At 42.1% G+C, this 15,822-nt stretch overlaps 1 protein-coding gene across 8 annotated transcripts in view; it reads left to right on the top strand.

Moving 5' to 3' along the window:
* The window catches only part of si:zfos-588f8.1, an 81,334-nt gene that overhangs the window by 47,328 nt on the left and 18,184 nt on the right, over positions 1-15,822 (top strand). For 4 of the 8 annotated variants that reach the window (XM_061684870.1, XM_061684868.1, XM_061684871.1 and 1 more), the window contains exons 6-25: positions 180-242; positions 613-712; positions 921-1,021; positions 2,274-2,403; positions 2,485-2,574; positions 2,656-2,772; positions 2,855-2,989; positions 4,269-4,390; positions 4,504-4,645; positions 4,737-4,932; positions 5,419-5,494; positions 5,881-5,973; positions 7,233-7,346; positions 7,911-7,950; positions 8,054-8,176; positions 8,255-8,335; positions 14,638-14,748; positions 14,882-15,007; positions 15,112-15,261; positions 15,371-15,531. In XM_061684870.1, the coding sequence (XP_061540854.1) occupies positions 180-242; positions 613-712; positions 921-1,021; positions 2,274-2,403; positions 2,485-2,574; positions 2,656-2,772; positions 2,855-2,989; positions 4,269-4,390; positions 4,504-4,645; positions 4,737-4,932; positions 5,419-5,494; positions 5,881-5,973; positions 7,233-7,346; positions 7,911-7,950; positions 8,054-8,176; positions 8,255-8,335; positions 14,638-14,748; positions 14,882-15,007; positions 15,112-15,261; positions 15,371-15,531 (2,271 nt within the window). The remainder of the gene's footprint in view (positions 1-179; positions 243-612; positions 713-920; positions 1,022-2,273; positions 2,404-2,484; positions 2,575-2,655; positions 2,773-2,854; positions 2,990-4,268; positions 4,391-4,503; positions 4,646-4,736; positions 4,933-5,418; positions 5,495-5,880; positions 5,974-7,232; positions 7,347-7,910; positions 7,951-8,053; positions 8,177-8,254; positions 8,336-14,637; positions 14,749-14,881; positions 15,008-15,111; positions 15,262-15,370; positions 15,532-15,822) is intronic. The other 4 variants (XM_061684873.1, XM_061684876.1, XM_061684872.1 and 1 more) reach the window with 3 other exon arrangements.

Raw genomic sequence — 15,822 nt, forward strand, 5'->3', positions numbered from 1 at the left:
CTCTCATTTCGCCTCCTGTTTCTCCCTCATTTCTTACTAGTCCACTTTGTTACATGACCTGAACATACACACATGCACGCACGCACGCACACACACAAACACATGGTGACCTCTAGTGTTAAGTGATTCATGCGCATAGTTTTTCTTCTTCCTTACCACTCTTTCATGCTCTCTTTCAGTGCTGTGGTGGAGAAGTATCTCCTGGAGAAGTCTCGTCTGGTCTCCAGAGAGAAGAACGAGAGGTGAGGACATGCGGCATCTCGACCTCGCTCCCTCCCTCTGTCTAGCCTTCGCGGCCTCTTTGTACACTTCCCCAAGGGTCCTGTGGGAGTTGCATATGATGTATGACCTTAGACTTAATATCCTCATACATCTAAACACTCAGATCGGATGAACAAGTTCTTAATAATAATAACTCAGCAGATAAAATAAAAATAAAATGACTGATTGAAGCTAACAACCATGAATTAACTGAAGCATGGGCCATTCATATTCTGTATTACTCATGTACATCATATATATATATATATATATATATATATATATATATATATATATATAAAACAAAGTATTATGCGTTTAGTTTATCTTATCCACAATTTGTTATTTTAGGAACTATCACGTCTTTTACTACCTGTTGTTGGGAGCTTCAGAGGAGGAAAGGAAAGAGTTTAAGTTGTTGCCACCTGAAGACTACTTCTACCTCAAGCAGGTAGGATGTATGGGACCGCATCCCAACCCTATCATTGCATTTCATCCAGTAGTTAGCATGTCATAGTAAAACTGTAATTGACTGTTTTTTCTTAATATTTACAAGCGGTTGTTGTTGTTTGTTTGTTTCTTTGTTCATACAACTCTTCTCTTTTTCTGTCCATTTTGGCATTGTGTTTTCACACTCGCTCATTGTTTATTTTCTGTAGCAAAACTTTAAGATAGAAGATGAGGAGGATCTGCATCATGACTTTGAAAGACTACAGCAGGCCATGGAGATGGTTGGCTTCCTTCCAGCTACCAAGAAGCAGTAAGTGAATCATCAGTGCTATTGTGCAGTTTGATAATACACCTTTTCTTGAATGACCTGTTCTTCAAGAAAAAAAGCCTGGTATTCTTCAAAACATCCATCCATCCATTTTTCTTCCGCTTAGTTGAGGTCAGTTCACGGGGCAGTAGCTTTAGCAGGGACGCCCAGACTTCCCTCTTCCCCAGCCACTTCATCCACCTCTTCTGTGGGGATCCCGAAGCGTTCCAAGGCCAGCCAAGAAACACAGTCTCTCCAGCGTGTCCTGGGTCGTCCCCGCAGTCTCTTCCCGGCGAGACGTGCCTGGAACACCTCACCAGGGAGGTGTACAGGAGGCATCCTAATCAGATGCCCCAACCACCTCATCTGCCTCCTCTCAATGTGGAGGAGCAGCAGCTCTACTGTGATCCTTCTCACCCTATCTCTAAGGGAGCGCCCGGACTCCTTGAGGAGGAAGGTCATTTCGGCCGCTTGTATCCGGGATCTTGTTCTTTGGGTCACGACCCACAGCTCGTGATCAACCGGTAAATTGAGACAGGCACCAACCACCTTATGGCCACAGCTCCAGTCGGCCGCCTCTGCAATGGAGGCACGGAACATGGTCCACCCTGACTCAATGTTCCCCGCCTCCACGGGAAGGGGGACCAACTTTACCCTTTCGGGCTGTGTCCGGCCAGGCCCCATGGGTGCAGGCCCGGCCACCGGGTGCTCGCTTTGGAGCCCCACCTCCAGGCCTGGCTCCAGATGGGGGCCCCGGCCTACATTCATTTATATTATTCATCATAGGGGTCTTTTAGCCGTGCTCTTTCATGTCCCTCACCTAAGACCTGTTTGCCATGGGTGACGCTACCAGGGTCGTGAAGCCCCGGATTTCTTAGCTTCTAGGATCATTGGAACACACAAACCCCTCCACCACGATAAGGTGACGGCTCCAGGATGGGTAAAATACACACAAGATGTCCTTCTTCAAGACATGCTCAGGAAAATGTTAGGAAAGGAATTGCAAGCAGAAATTAATCTTTGCAAATTTACAGTTAGTCCTGTGATGTCTTTTGTCTGAGAATTGTATCTTAAAAGCCAAAAAAAATCAGGAATAAAACTTGTAAGTCAAGGAAGAAGAATAGTAGTGGGTAGATACAATGCTTCTTTTTCAGTTTTATAACTATTAAAGCTACATTGATGACAGTATTGGATGTAATGTTTTTACACTCTTATGTTGCTGCTTTCAGTTTTAAAGAAAGTTTCTGTATTGCAGGATTTTTTCTGTGCTTTCGGCCATCTTGTATCTTGGCAACGTGACCTACAAGAGGAAGTCAACAGGCCGAGATGAAGGCTTGGAGGTGGGGCCGCCGGAGGTCTTGGCCACTTTGTCTGACCTGCTGAAGGTAACCTTGTGTGTACTTTACTAGATGGGAACGTTTTTTGGTCAGCTGTGTGTAAGCCTTAAACATGGTGGTCTCCCTCAGGTGAAAGAGGAGCTTCTCGTTGAAGCGCTGACGAAGAGGAAAACAGTGACAGTCAATGACAAGCTCATCCTCTCCTATAGCCACTCTGAGGTATCTGTTGGCTCCCAATTCACAATCATTTTATTTGTTTGGGATTGACATCCCTTCTTTCTGTTCTTCCTCTCACGTCAGGCAATCACGGCCAGAGACTCGATGGCAAAATCTCTATACAGCGCCTTATTTGACTGGATTGTCCTACGCATTAATCATGCACTCCTTAACAAGCGAGACATGGAAGAATCGGTCCCAGTGAGACACAAAATACATGAATATTTACTGTATTAAAAAACAGTGGTGCAGTCTTGACCCCATTATGTTTTCTGTCCTGTAGCGCTTGTCAATCGGTGTCCTTGACATATTTGGCTTTGAGGACTTTGAGACCAACAGCTTTGAACAGTTTTGCATCAACTATGCAAATGAGCAGCTGCAGTATTATTTCAATCATCATATATTCAATCTGGAGCAGGTGAGCGACCTCTTACCACCATTACGTTGTATGGATTTTTTTGTTCAACTCTTAAGTGATAAATGTAAAACAATGTAGCACAATGCATGCTGTATCATTTTACATGTATGCATTAATTAAACCTTAACTTAATTCACATTAAAACATTAGAATTGTTTATTTATTCGGCATTACACGGTCAGGATTTTTGGGGCCGATCACCAATCAGCGAGTTTAAAAAACCGACAACCGATCACAAGATGGAGCAATGTGTCTATTTAAATGACCTGTTCATTTAATGTATATACTTGTGTACTTACTTGCTCAAAAAAATATATTTACAATAAATAATGTGTATTTGTTCATCTATTTATGCCAGTGAGGCATAGTGACAGACAGAACAAATGAATGGTCTTCTATGAGATGGAAGGAAGTACATACAGTAATTAATGCATCCACTTTTTGTGACATTTTTGTTTGTTGGTGTGCCGTGAGATTTTTCAATTGTAAAATATGTTCCTTGGCTCCATAAATGTTGGAAATCACTGCTCTTGTCAGGTCATGTATTTCTAATCAGTCAGGTCAAACCAACATGACAGAAATAATGGGTGCTAACTTACTGTAATTAAATTAAATTAGGCTACATAACATTTTTGTTGCCTTGCGAACCATATCGTATTAAAACTACGTGAACATACCTCAAGCAAGCCTTAAACGAATGTCCTCTCCCGTCCTGAGCACCGGTGACCACCAACACACGTTTTTCCCCATTTTGTCCTTATAATACAGTCGGCACGATCCACTCTTGTTGTCGTCGCCATGGTAACGAGTGTATCCAGTCGCATTTGAGTTGAGTATCGGAATACATGATTTTATTGCAGTAGTCTGACATAGTGCAATCGTGAAAGCAAATTTGTCTTGTAGTCTGATCCGTGCATTAAGCGTGGCCTGCCTCAGACGTTTTGTCTGTCCCACACATCTGACATGTTAGGTTTATTTTTTTTATTTTTATTTTTTCATAACTTTATTGGCTGTCAGATATTTACAGTACTATGTCAAAAGACGTGCGACAAGGCTAAAAATAAACTAGCTTTTGGATTCAAATATACTGTGCACGATGGCGATGCTGAGTCAATGTCTTTTGCAGAGCCGATCAATGAGGTCATTGATTGGATCGGCGAATTATGACATTAAAGCCAATCAGCATAAAATGCTAATTATCGGCCGATATCGATCAGGCCAATAAAATCGGTGTAAAGTCTATTATTTACAAACTGTTATATGGAATTTTACTCTGCAGGAGGAGTACCAAGCAGAGGGAATCACTTGGCACAACATAGATTACATAGACAATGTGGGCTGTATCCATCTCATCAGCAAGAAGCCTACTGGTCTGCTGTACTTGCTGGATGAGGAGAGCAAGTAAGAAAGACAGCATTGGTTTTGTTTGTTGCAGATGAACATGTTCTACTAGTTCCTCTTCCTCATTTTACTTGTCCCTCCTCACCTCATTATTTTCTGTGGTCATTATCCAGCTTCCCCCATGCCACAGATGAGACTCTTTTAGCCAAATTCAAGCAGCAGCATCAGGGGAACAAATACTTTTTGTCCACACCAGTCATGGAGCCTGCTTTCGTCATTCAACACTTTGCTGGAAAAGTCAAATATCAAATCAAGGTAAGGAGGAGCAAGCACACGGTAACAAAAACTCACCAATTTCTGATGAGGTCAATGATCTTTTTTTATTAAAAATGTTTGACCACTGCAGGATTTCCGTGAGAAAAACACAGATCATATGCGTCCAGACATTGTGGCATTATTGCGGAGCAGTGACCGAGCGTATGTGCGGCAGCTCATCGGCATGGACCCGGTGGCCATGTTTCGATGGGGCATCTTACGCGCCACCATCAGAGGCATAGCTGCATTTAATGAGGCTGGTCGCTTGTGGGCTGCCAAGACTTCAGGTACATCTACAGTGTTGCTATCAGGTGGCTTTGGGGTGAAATATTAATTTAAAGTTGATATGAATTATGCAATTAATTAAAATATTTCAAGAGTTCCAGTCAATGAAAACAAGCAACATTTTTGTTCCTGTGGAATAAAACATTGCACGTATGCCATGTGTTACCTTTTTTAGACCTTTGAGCAGCTTATATACAAAGCTTTAGGGTTCTGCAGTTTCTGTGCTCTGTAATAAGCCTTTCAGGTCAGCAAAAGAATATTAAGGTCAGAAACGTGAGGCTTTAGCCGATTTCTGACATTTTTCTCAAAGTGCACAATCCTGTATACTATTCTGGGGTTTGCAAATGCAGACCACTGACGTAGGATTTTTTTGGGGGGGGATTAACAAGATTAAATCAAGTTTAGAAGAACCAGAACTGCTGCAGTCATGTGGCTCTCATCCACCTATTTTTTAGTTTGTCTTTTTTTTGTTTTTATTCCTTTCGTAGGTGTTGTACGTCCAACATCCAGAACTCCTTTGGGAGAGATTCAGCAGGCCAATGCTCCAATAGAGCGAATGTACAAGTAAGGACAGCTCTGCAGTATTTGAATTACAAATTGAATATGATGGTATCACCTTTTTGTTATGGTTGAACTGGTTTTTTAACCGTCCAGTCTTTTTCCTCTGGGGCACAGCCAGGTCACTGTGGATGTGGCGTCAGTATGTTGGTGCTTTTCGCTTGCTCTCTTTGCATTTTTTTCACCTTCATACTTAAACATTCACTGAAAATACAACAAAATTCAACCTTCATGGAACCGTTTTCTGTTTGATGCTGTGTGTTGACTTCTGATTTGTTCTGTGGTAAGGGATGAGCTGAAGAGGGACATTTTTATAAACCCGCACTCTCCTTTCCCGCATGACACCTTTTGGTGACCACAGTGTGTGTGGCTCTCTCCTCTCCCCTCCGCAGAAGAGCTTCTATGCTCGATTTCTACTTTGATCACTCAGAGGAGCGCCCTCTAGAGGCCTTTGAAGACATCTTTGCTAGCTATGAGAGTAAAAAGTAAGTGAAGAGTGGACAGGAGAAGTGGCTGATCACATGAGGCCAGGCAGGCAGGCAGGCAGGAAGAAAACATGCTTGTTTTGGGCAACAGGTAGAGTGGTTTGCTTCCCTCTCTGAATTTACTTCCATCTAAAAAATAACAAACCATAATGAAAGAATGACTAGGTTGGAATGGTTATGATTATGGTTTCCTATGGAACCACAGTACAACAAAGTACTCTTCTCTAACCTCATTGTAATCCCCATAATTTTTTACATTAGCTGCTTCCATCCTTATAATTATTGTGGTAGAGCACATAAAGGTTTGCAGCTCAAATTGTGTGGAATGCTGAAACGAAGATACAGTATTCTTACACGTCCAAGTTCCCTGTTGAAATAGATATGAATGGAGTGTTGCGCTTTCTGATAATAGAGCAAATCATCATAGAGTATTTTTAAGACCGACTCCTCTGAGCTTTAACCCTTACCTCTGGCTTTCGGATATTCACAGTACATTGTTACACTGATTAAATCAATCAGGCTTGTTCAGATCTGCTATTGCGAGGTTGGATTCACTGTTCAGTGAAATTATTTTGTGTTGCCCATTCCTTTCCTGCCTGTCTCCTGCTTTCATGGTCACACATGGTAAGTATAGAAAAGTATTGCATGCAGCTCTGAGATAAGGCTCGGTATTAATTAACCTCACCAACTTGGCGTTTAGCCCAGTAATTTGGATTGAATCAACACAAATAACTTAGTCCCTCCAGCATGGTACCAGAGGCGGCCATATGCATGTTGACTACCACATTTGCAGCAAAATCGGTGTGAATAATACCATCCATAATACCACCAAGCTCCATTTACTCTTTGTCTTCTGTGTGTGTCTGTGTTTCTTCTTCAAAAGGGATATGGCAGCATGGTTGGGTGGTTCGGTATGCTCTGTTCTCCCTGTAAATAAACATGGACAGTGGGAGTTTGCATTCTGTGAGTTATTCTTCACGGATGAGCAGAGTTCGAATGTTTCTTTCTCACTGTCAGACCCCCCAACTATCCTGCCCTGTGTGTTCCCATCTTGGGTAACTGTTGGTCTGTTTTCCTCTGAGGATTCCAAAATTTTGTATTTATTTATTTTTTTTACACACATTTATGATCTCATCCTTTTTTTCCTTGTATTTTTACTTTTTTTTTTTTTTTTTTTTTTTTTTTTTTTTTTTTTTTACACCTCCCTTTCCCATTCTCCCCGTCCACACTGTGTATCTTTGTGTGTGTCGTGTGATCAGAGACATGCATGCGCAGATCATCAGCTCCATTAAGAACTTGCAGCTGGATGGTGAGGACCCTCGCAAGCTGCTGCAGTCCTGGGGTCGTCTCCGCTTCCCTCGACATGTCCTCCAGTGAGTCTGCAAACAGACTGGGTGGTGTCAGAGCTCACCAAAATAAGTGCAGTCAGCTCAGGAAAATAGATATGCAATAGATGTCATGTATCATGTAGAATCTAATGAAAACAATGAAAACAGCAAGCTTCCTGTTTTATCAGATAGATTCCTTGAAGGCTGCAGCTGAAATGCCTTGAATACTGTCATAAACGGCATGAATAATAATCAGAAGGCATGTGAGGAGCAGTGACCCTTCAGCATGTCATGTCAGTTCGAGCAACTTAACACTGAATATGAATGTGTTGTACAGATGTCATGCCGGTAGCAAGTGAGAATGTCTGTGTGTATGCCGAGAGTCCCTGGGGTAAATTCTACATCCCATCTCTTGCTGTGAACTAACTCCTTCGTCTTCCTTGAGATCATTCTTACATACTCATCCATTCCAGCTGAGCTATCATTGATCCTGCCTTTCAGGTGCAACCCAGCATTTCATCACTGACTAACTTGGCTTCAGTCACTCCATCTTGACACCTCTCGCTGTAGTCCTCAAACTCATACCTTATCTGTCTCCCTTTTCCACAGGAAAAACAAGGGAACTAAACAGAAGCAGATCATACCCAAGGTATCAAGAAAAATGACTCAAAAGTTTCTTGACTTTGTTTGTAACTTGGCACCCTTGTGCATTTTCTGAACCCGTTGAGAAAATGTTTACTCTTACTCTGAAGAACCTGTTGGATTCTCGGTCCCTGAAGTTCATTGTAAGCCTAACTCTACATGATCGCACCACCAAGTCACTTCTCCATCTACACAAAAAGAAAAAGCCCCCCAGCATCAGTGCCCAGTTCCAGGTAACGTTTAAACAATCAAGGCAGCCACATCCTCCAGGTACAATCCTGAACATTTTGCGAAACCTTTTTTCCCAATAGACATCTCTGACCAAACTCTTGGAAACTCTGAATAGAGCAGAGCCTTTCTTCATCCGCTGTATCCGCTCCAATGCTGAGAAGGTAAAACAGATTAATTTATTGTCAGTTTTGGAAGTCCCCCATTTCTATTATGCCTGAGTCTTAAAGGTGCTATATTTCACCAAACGCACTTTTTCTAATATTTGGGATGTACAACCCCAATTACAATTATGGTGGGATGTTGTGTTAAACATAAATAAAAACAGAATACAATGATTTGCATTGGGGTTGTAATATTGGTTCTATGGTGCCTCAGTAAACGAGAAGTATGAATTTAAATCATCCATGGATTCCTGAGTTCTCCATGTTTTTCTGCTGAGAGGCTTGAAATCAAGTCATTCGAATTTCTCAAGCATATCTACGTCACTAGCGAAGATCTGCGCCTACCTCTCCACTCCCTAGCCTGCACTATCAACATCATGCCGAGATCAGACTACAGGATTTTAGCCCTGTTATTGACCCGATTAGCTCTCACAGCCGCTTTCCCGGATCGGACCCGACATTTTGTCAGCAACAGCAAAACGTCTTGTGACATAATCTTATGTTTTATGACATAATCCATGACCAATGATTTGACCCTACGATGCCAAAATGAATCTAGCATGTTTTATTTTTGGATCTCTTCCATTTAGTGTGACATATCAATGACAACTCTCCACCTTGACGTTGACCGATAGGATTGCAATTTTGACCGGCACTTCACCTCTAGGGTTGGGCATCGTTCTGAACTTGAGCGGTTCCGGTTACTTCGATTCCGGTTCCAAACGATTCGCGATTCCGATTCCTTTTGGGGGCTGGGTCAAAAAGGTTAGCATGGTTTAAATAAAGGGTGTCCAAATTATGAACATCAATTTTCTTAGCAGCCCGCAGCATAGACTAAAATGAACATTTGACTTGAGGTTTTTTTAACCAGTATCAATATCAAACCTATGAACTAAAAGGCAATGTGTGGAACGAACCCAATTGACTTCATAGTCATTCATTTTTTCAGCTAAAAGTTAAATATAGCATTGTTAAACGAGTTATTTTAACTGTTTTAACTATTTTATTTTATTGTTTCACTCACCCAGTTGACTGAGAGTTGATTTCACTGACAGCTATATAGCTGCTCCTGTATTCTGTTTCATCACGTCAAACGGTTTATATGTGCAAGTTTTAACTTGACTTCTTGTTTTAAGCTTGTAGCCTTTTATTTTGAAGGGTACGCACCGGAACTCAGCATTTTGGCACAAAAAGTAACTTCACACTGCACCGGTGATTGTTTTTTATTTATTTATTTATTTATTTATTAATGGATGGAACCAAATGCTATAAAATGCTGATTCCTTTATCTACCCAATGATGAGGCACAAGGTTAGTGTTTGTGATATTGCGAGACGTTCATGTGAATTTTGTCCCAATTCATTGTGATGTGAAGTTTTAGCCCAATGTTAAGGTTTTTTGTAATCGGTGCTTACATTGGTTTGAAGACTAAAATAAATGCTCAAAACCATCAGTGTAAAAGTGCAAGCAACCGTTTACCTACTTAGCTGTTTCAATATTGGCATAGACGTGTTTTATTGTTTCACTCACCCAATTGACTGAGAGTTGACTTCACTGAAGCTCCGCGCAGTGTAGGTTGAGGCTCGGACCGCGTCAGACGCTACACATTGGGAAAAACTCTTGCACAATATATTCTTATTCCAAGTGTTGCACTGAAGCGACTGAGCATTAATTTTAACAAAGTTAAGACACACTTTTGTTAGCCGCCGCTGCAGTTGGGCATAAGGACGTCATCGTACCCGTTCTTTGTTGGTTTACGCCGCTTCTTCATTGCTTTTCGCAACTTCTTCGCGGCTGAAGGACTAGGCATCAAAACTGGGAACCAAATTTTTTTTAATTTGAACGGTTCCAGGAGAACCGGTTCCAATCAGTTCTCGATTCTCGATGCCCACCTCCCTTGCTCGCCATTCTCCACTTACATTGGTGCCGTTGTCAACACTTATTCATGTGCACGAACCAATGTTTACCAAAGCTTTACAGCATGGTTGGATAGAACGCCAGCATGTTTACATACAAACGTTAGTAGTAGCACTAGCTTGCTAGGCTACATAACATTGTTGCCTGCTTGCGAGATCGTATTTAAAGTATGTGAACATACCTCAAGCTCTTTTTGAATGGGCAGCTCTCTCCCGAGCACCGCTGACAACACCACATTTTTCTTCTTTTTGTTCTGACCCCTCCCCACCCCCCAATACAATACATTGTTATTGTTGGTATGGTAACGAGTGTATCCGGTCACGTGGACCAGTGACAGGTTTTCTGGTCCCGTCTCCCCGACAGTGTATGATTTGACAAGAAAAGCCCAGTAATCGTAAAAGATGGGATACAGTGGTTTCGTACTAAATGCCATGTAGTGTTGTCAGTGACTTACCAAGCAAGATACAGCAAGATTTTATGGCAGTAGTCTGACATAGTGAAAGACTACATTTGTCTTGTCCAGGCATAACAAACACTTGTGCTCTCACAAGTGGATCTTCTACATGGAGGCAACCAATCAGAGGAAAGGGAGCGGTCTTAGGCAAATCTGGACAAAGTGGAAACAAAACTGGGTCAAACAGAAGAAGCAATGAGAAGGGGTCTTTTCTGGACACTCGTATGAGAAACCCAAGTTGTTGTTGTTGTTTTTTTCCTTTTAAATGAAATTCACACTTTTATGTCTATGTTAGTTAGACATTCTAAATCAGGGGTGCCCAAATTTTTTGGCTCAGGGGCCACATTGCCGTAAAAAAATTGTCATGTGGGCCAGCATTAATTTTACATGCTACCAACGAGGGGAGTGCTTTTTTTGTATTTTTATTTTACTTTGTTTTACTATGCTGTCTGCTGCTAGGTATCTATTATAACTGCCTGACCTGGATAAATGAAGGTTAAAATAAAAAATAATGAAATGCAAAATAAATTATTTTTATGAAATTTGACTCAAACTCAAACTTTATTCATCAGAATCAACAAACAACATTTTTGCATTAATGTGAAGGGTGATACTGAGATCTCGACTGCAGCAAATGGGGTAGGTCTGGCTCAAAAGCGGTGGTTTTATTGCACAAGATGTCACGCAGGTGGGAGTCACTTAGTCTTGTCCTCACGCGGTTCTTATTCATGTTCATGACTGAGAATGTCTTCTCACACAAGTATGTCGAGCCAAACAAGCTCAACATTTTCTTAGCAAATGTACGAATCTCTTGGAACCTGTCTTTATCCAACTGCTGGTAAAAGTTGACGAGGGAGTTGTTGGTACCGGCTGCGACACTCTGTGTCACACTGCAGCTCAATGAGCTCCAACTGCAGGTGGGCTGGAACGTCACTGAGACGGAAACGGAAGAAGAAAAAAGCGTGATCTCCTTTTCAATAGTTGCAAAATCCCTGAAACGCTGTTGAAACTCCTCAGTCAGAGATGAGATGTTTGCGGCATACCTCCTCATTTGCGCACTGATATTGTGCGCTGGAAAACGGGTCATTATTTCGTGCAGAGATTGGAAATGTGTGGTATTGGGCTGCGTTTGTGACAGGTGGGTTTTCAAAAGTAGCAGCTTGGTCCGAAAGGCTTTAATATGTGAATACAGTTGGTTTATCAATGCATTTTGCTCCTGAAGGCTCGTGTTCAGGTTGTTAAGATGTCGGGTTATGTCAACTAAAAATCCAAAATCAGACAGCCAAACAGGATCGGTTAGTTCTGGCATCGGTTGTCCCTTTTTTGCCAAGAATTGTCCAATTTCCTCTTTGAGTGAGTAGAAACGCTGCAGTGCAGACCCCCGACTGAGCCATCTTACATCAGTGTGATACACAACATCGCCGTATTCTGCGTGGATATCCAGTAGAAATTGTTGAAACTGGCGGTGGCACAGGGCTTTGGAGCGAATATAATTAATAGCCTTTATCACCGGTTTCATAACGTGATCATATTTCAGATGTTTGGCACATAGAACTTGTTGGTGAATAATACAATGGACTTTTATAGCTTTACCTCCTTCTTCGCTTACTTTATTACACACTAGGGTTGATAATCCACTAAAGAAAACAAATTCAAACTCCACTCCTTTTGCTTCCAACTGTCTCTTAATATCAGAAGAAACTTCTTCAATCGTTCGTGACACAGTGCTACGAGCCAGGTAAACATTGGCGAACTGTTGCTTTTTCTCAGGACAAATGTTCTCCACCATTTTCATCACACAGTCTTTAATAAATTCACCCTCAGTGAAAGGTTTGCAGTGCTTGGCAATCAGCGTTGCCACCTCATAGCTTGCCTTTGTTGTATTTTCATTCGACTCACTGGCTCTTGTGAAAAAGTGTTGCTGTGCCGTTAAACCAGCTTCCAGTTGCTTCAATTTTTCACTGCAATCGTTCCAAGTTAGCTTGTCGTAATTAGCATGTTCCATCTGGTAGTGCCTCTTTATATTGAACACAGCCACAGTCTCTTGGCAAATTAGGCAGACGCACTTGTTTCTAAACTCAGTGAAAAAATATTCAGACTTCCATTTGTCCTGGAAACGTCGGCCCTCGCTATCAACTTTCCTTTTCTTACTTCCAGTTAAAATGGGCAAAAAACAGATCATGCGCAAAACGGCCCCGCGAGTTTACTGCCATCCTGTGGTGAAATATAAAATTGCGCATGTATTTTGTACTGCCGGGCCACATAGTATTGGTTTTATGACAGAGGCTTCGGGCCAGTGGAAATATGAACACGGGCCGGATTTGGCCCGGGGGCCGGACTTTGGGCATGTCTGGTCTAAATAGACCAGGAGTGTCAAACTAATTTTTGGCACAGGCCGCATTATGGTTTACCTCGTAGGGCTGTTATGACGGTGAATTTGGGATGGGTGAGTACCAGCCGTATTTCAAGGTATCGGGTACTCAAGAAGGCTGCCGATACCAGCCACCGATGCTTTAGACAAAAGTCCTCCTCGCCAGTAGTTGCAGCTACACTGCTGTTTGACACATCGATCAATCATCATGTGCGTCAGTAAGAAACATACATGCAAATCAGAATCAGAATCATCTTTATTTGCCAAGTATGTCCAAAATACACAAGGAATTTGTCTCCGGTAGTTGGAGCCGCTCTAGTACAACAGACAGTCAATTTACAGAGCACTTTGGGGACATAAAGACATTGACAAAAAACAATTGTACAAAAAGATGCAGAGTCCTCTAGCAGTCGCCTTTCGGCGAAGCTTGCCGTTTTGAACTCAAAATAGGCAATTTAGCTGAATCGTATAGATCCGATGAGTTTTTCCTGGGGGGGTCGTCATAGGCTGTTTCGTACTCCTTGAATATTGGCAGCTAGATCCATTCCACACATCCACCATACACACACAGATGTAATTGTGAATATTACTCCGCGGCGGACTAATATGCGAGCGCATTTGCCTGAGGTTCCGCCTGTGCGCTCGGACCTGCTTTGGATAAGTTGATGAGACCAGAAAAAACACTTATGCCGCTTCTGCTATTAAGAAGTAACGGTAATTTTACTCTGTTACAATGATGTAAATGTCGCTCGCTACTTTTATTGATCAATTATTGCTTATTTAGCAACAATTTTGTGCGCGAGACTATGACTTCGACTTCCGCATCGGTCGCTGTTTGAGCCAATACAATTTTTTGCGCTAGTGACGTTAAGTCTAGTTCACCAATCAAATGATACAAGAAAGTCACATGACCTCACACGTCGTCTTCTATTGAGCTTCCTGGGCAAAGGTATTAACACTAGATAAGCCAGCCCGGCTGATTGTCGTGGCCACCATTTTGGGAAGGTCGTCGTTACCATGAAGGCAAGTTTGACACCTATGGAATAGACAAAATATGTGACCGGCACAGTTGACGACTGGTTAGCACATCTGCCTCACAGTTATGAGGACCGCTTTCGGCCTCGTCTTTGCAGAATTTGCTTGTTCTCCCCCGTGCTTGTGTGGATTTTCTCTCGGTACTCTCGTTTCCTCCGACATTCCAAAACCATGCAAGCTAGGTTAATTGAAGACTCTAAATTGCCCATAGGTGTGAATGTGAGTGTGAATGATTGTTTGTCAGTTTGTGCACTGCGATTGGGTGGCGACAGGTTCAGGGTGTTCCCCGCCTCTTGCCCAGAGTCAGCTGAGATAGGTGCCAACACACCTCCAACCCTAGTGAGGATAAGCGGTACGGAAAATGGATTGATATAACCTTTAAGAATATAAAACAGAGTTCACCTTTTAGTATTGTTTGCTTTGAATGAAGAGGAAATCTTGACATTGCTCAGTCAATTGCACAGAAAACTCCTTCATATCCTTAACATTTATTATACTTTTCCCCTTCTGCCTGTATATGAACAGAAGGAGATGTATCTTGATGAGGCCTTGGTGCTCCAGCAGCTCCGTTACACCGGAATGCTGGAAACTGTTCGAATTAGGAGGTCTGGCTATGGAGCCAAATACACATTCCAGGTAATGGGGAGTATACTTTTGCCAGGCATGTCTCCATCAATATAAGTTTGTTGAGAACAGTACCTTCATAATTCTGTGTTTTTGTTTTTTTCCTCAGCTCTAACCTAATGATTTGTTGTGTTGTTGTTTGTAGGAATTCTTAGAGCAGTTCAGGGTTTTGCTGCCAAAGGACTCCACTGCTTCTAAGGAAGACATTTCTGCTTTACTAGACAACAAAATTGGCTTGGATCCCACCACATACCAGATAGGCAAAACTAAGGTAAACCTTCAAATGTTGATTTTATCTTTGAATATTTTTACTTAAACTGCACGTCTGTTTAAAGATACTATGCATGAAAGCTCTATTTTATGCTATTTGTTCAGGTGTTTTTGAAAGAACTGGAGCGGCAACATCTGCAGGACACGTTGCACAAGGATGTGATGCATAAGATTATCTTCCTGCAGCGCTGGTTCAGAGCTCGCCTGCAGAGGAAAGAATTTATGGACATGAGACATTCAGCCGTCGTGATCCAGGTAAACTCAAATGACACATTTAGCACGTCAGCCTATTATTCGAACATGTCCTATTTTTGTATTCCTGTATAAAATTATATTATGGTCCCCGATCTGTTCTCCCTACTAGTGTTCATGGCGCAGCTATTGCAAAGACGAGCAAAGGCGGCGGGCTGCCACTCTAATCCAGGCTGTCTGGAGAGGGCACCGACAAAGATCAACTTATCATCACCAAAGACAAGGTGCCACCAAGATACAAGCCTTGGTCAGAGGGCACTCGGCACGAAGGAGGTAAAAGAGATGCTCAGTGACACTTTCAGCGCCTCTATAGTGACACTCTCTAGTGGGAGCAGCATTGATTTACACTGTAGATTTTTTCCTAAAAAAACAAAATATGAAAAACCCAGAATGGTTGCTGGAGAGAGACTAGTTCACTTCCTAAGAATTGCTTAGGCGCCCCCAATGCAAAACACCATACCCCAAATAAAAACAGCTATGCAGCCGGCTCACACGATAACCCTTGGACAAAATATAGAGACACGCTATACTATTACTAACTCTCTGACAATATTTCCAGGCTAA

This window comes from Phycodurus eques, chromosome 8 (assembly GCF_024500275.1).
Source record: "Phycodurus eques isolate BA_2022a chromosome 8, UOR_Pequ_1.1, whole genome shotgun sequence".
NCBI lineage: Eukaryota > Metazoa > Chordata > Actinopteri > Syngnathiformes > Syngnathidae > Phycodurus > Phycodurus eques.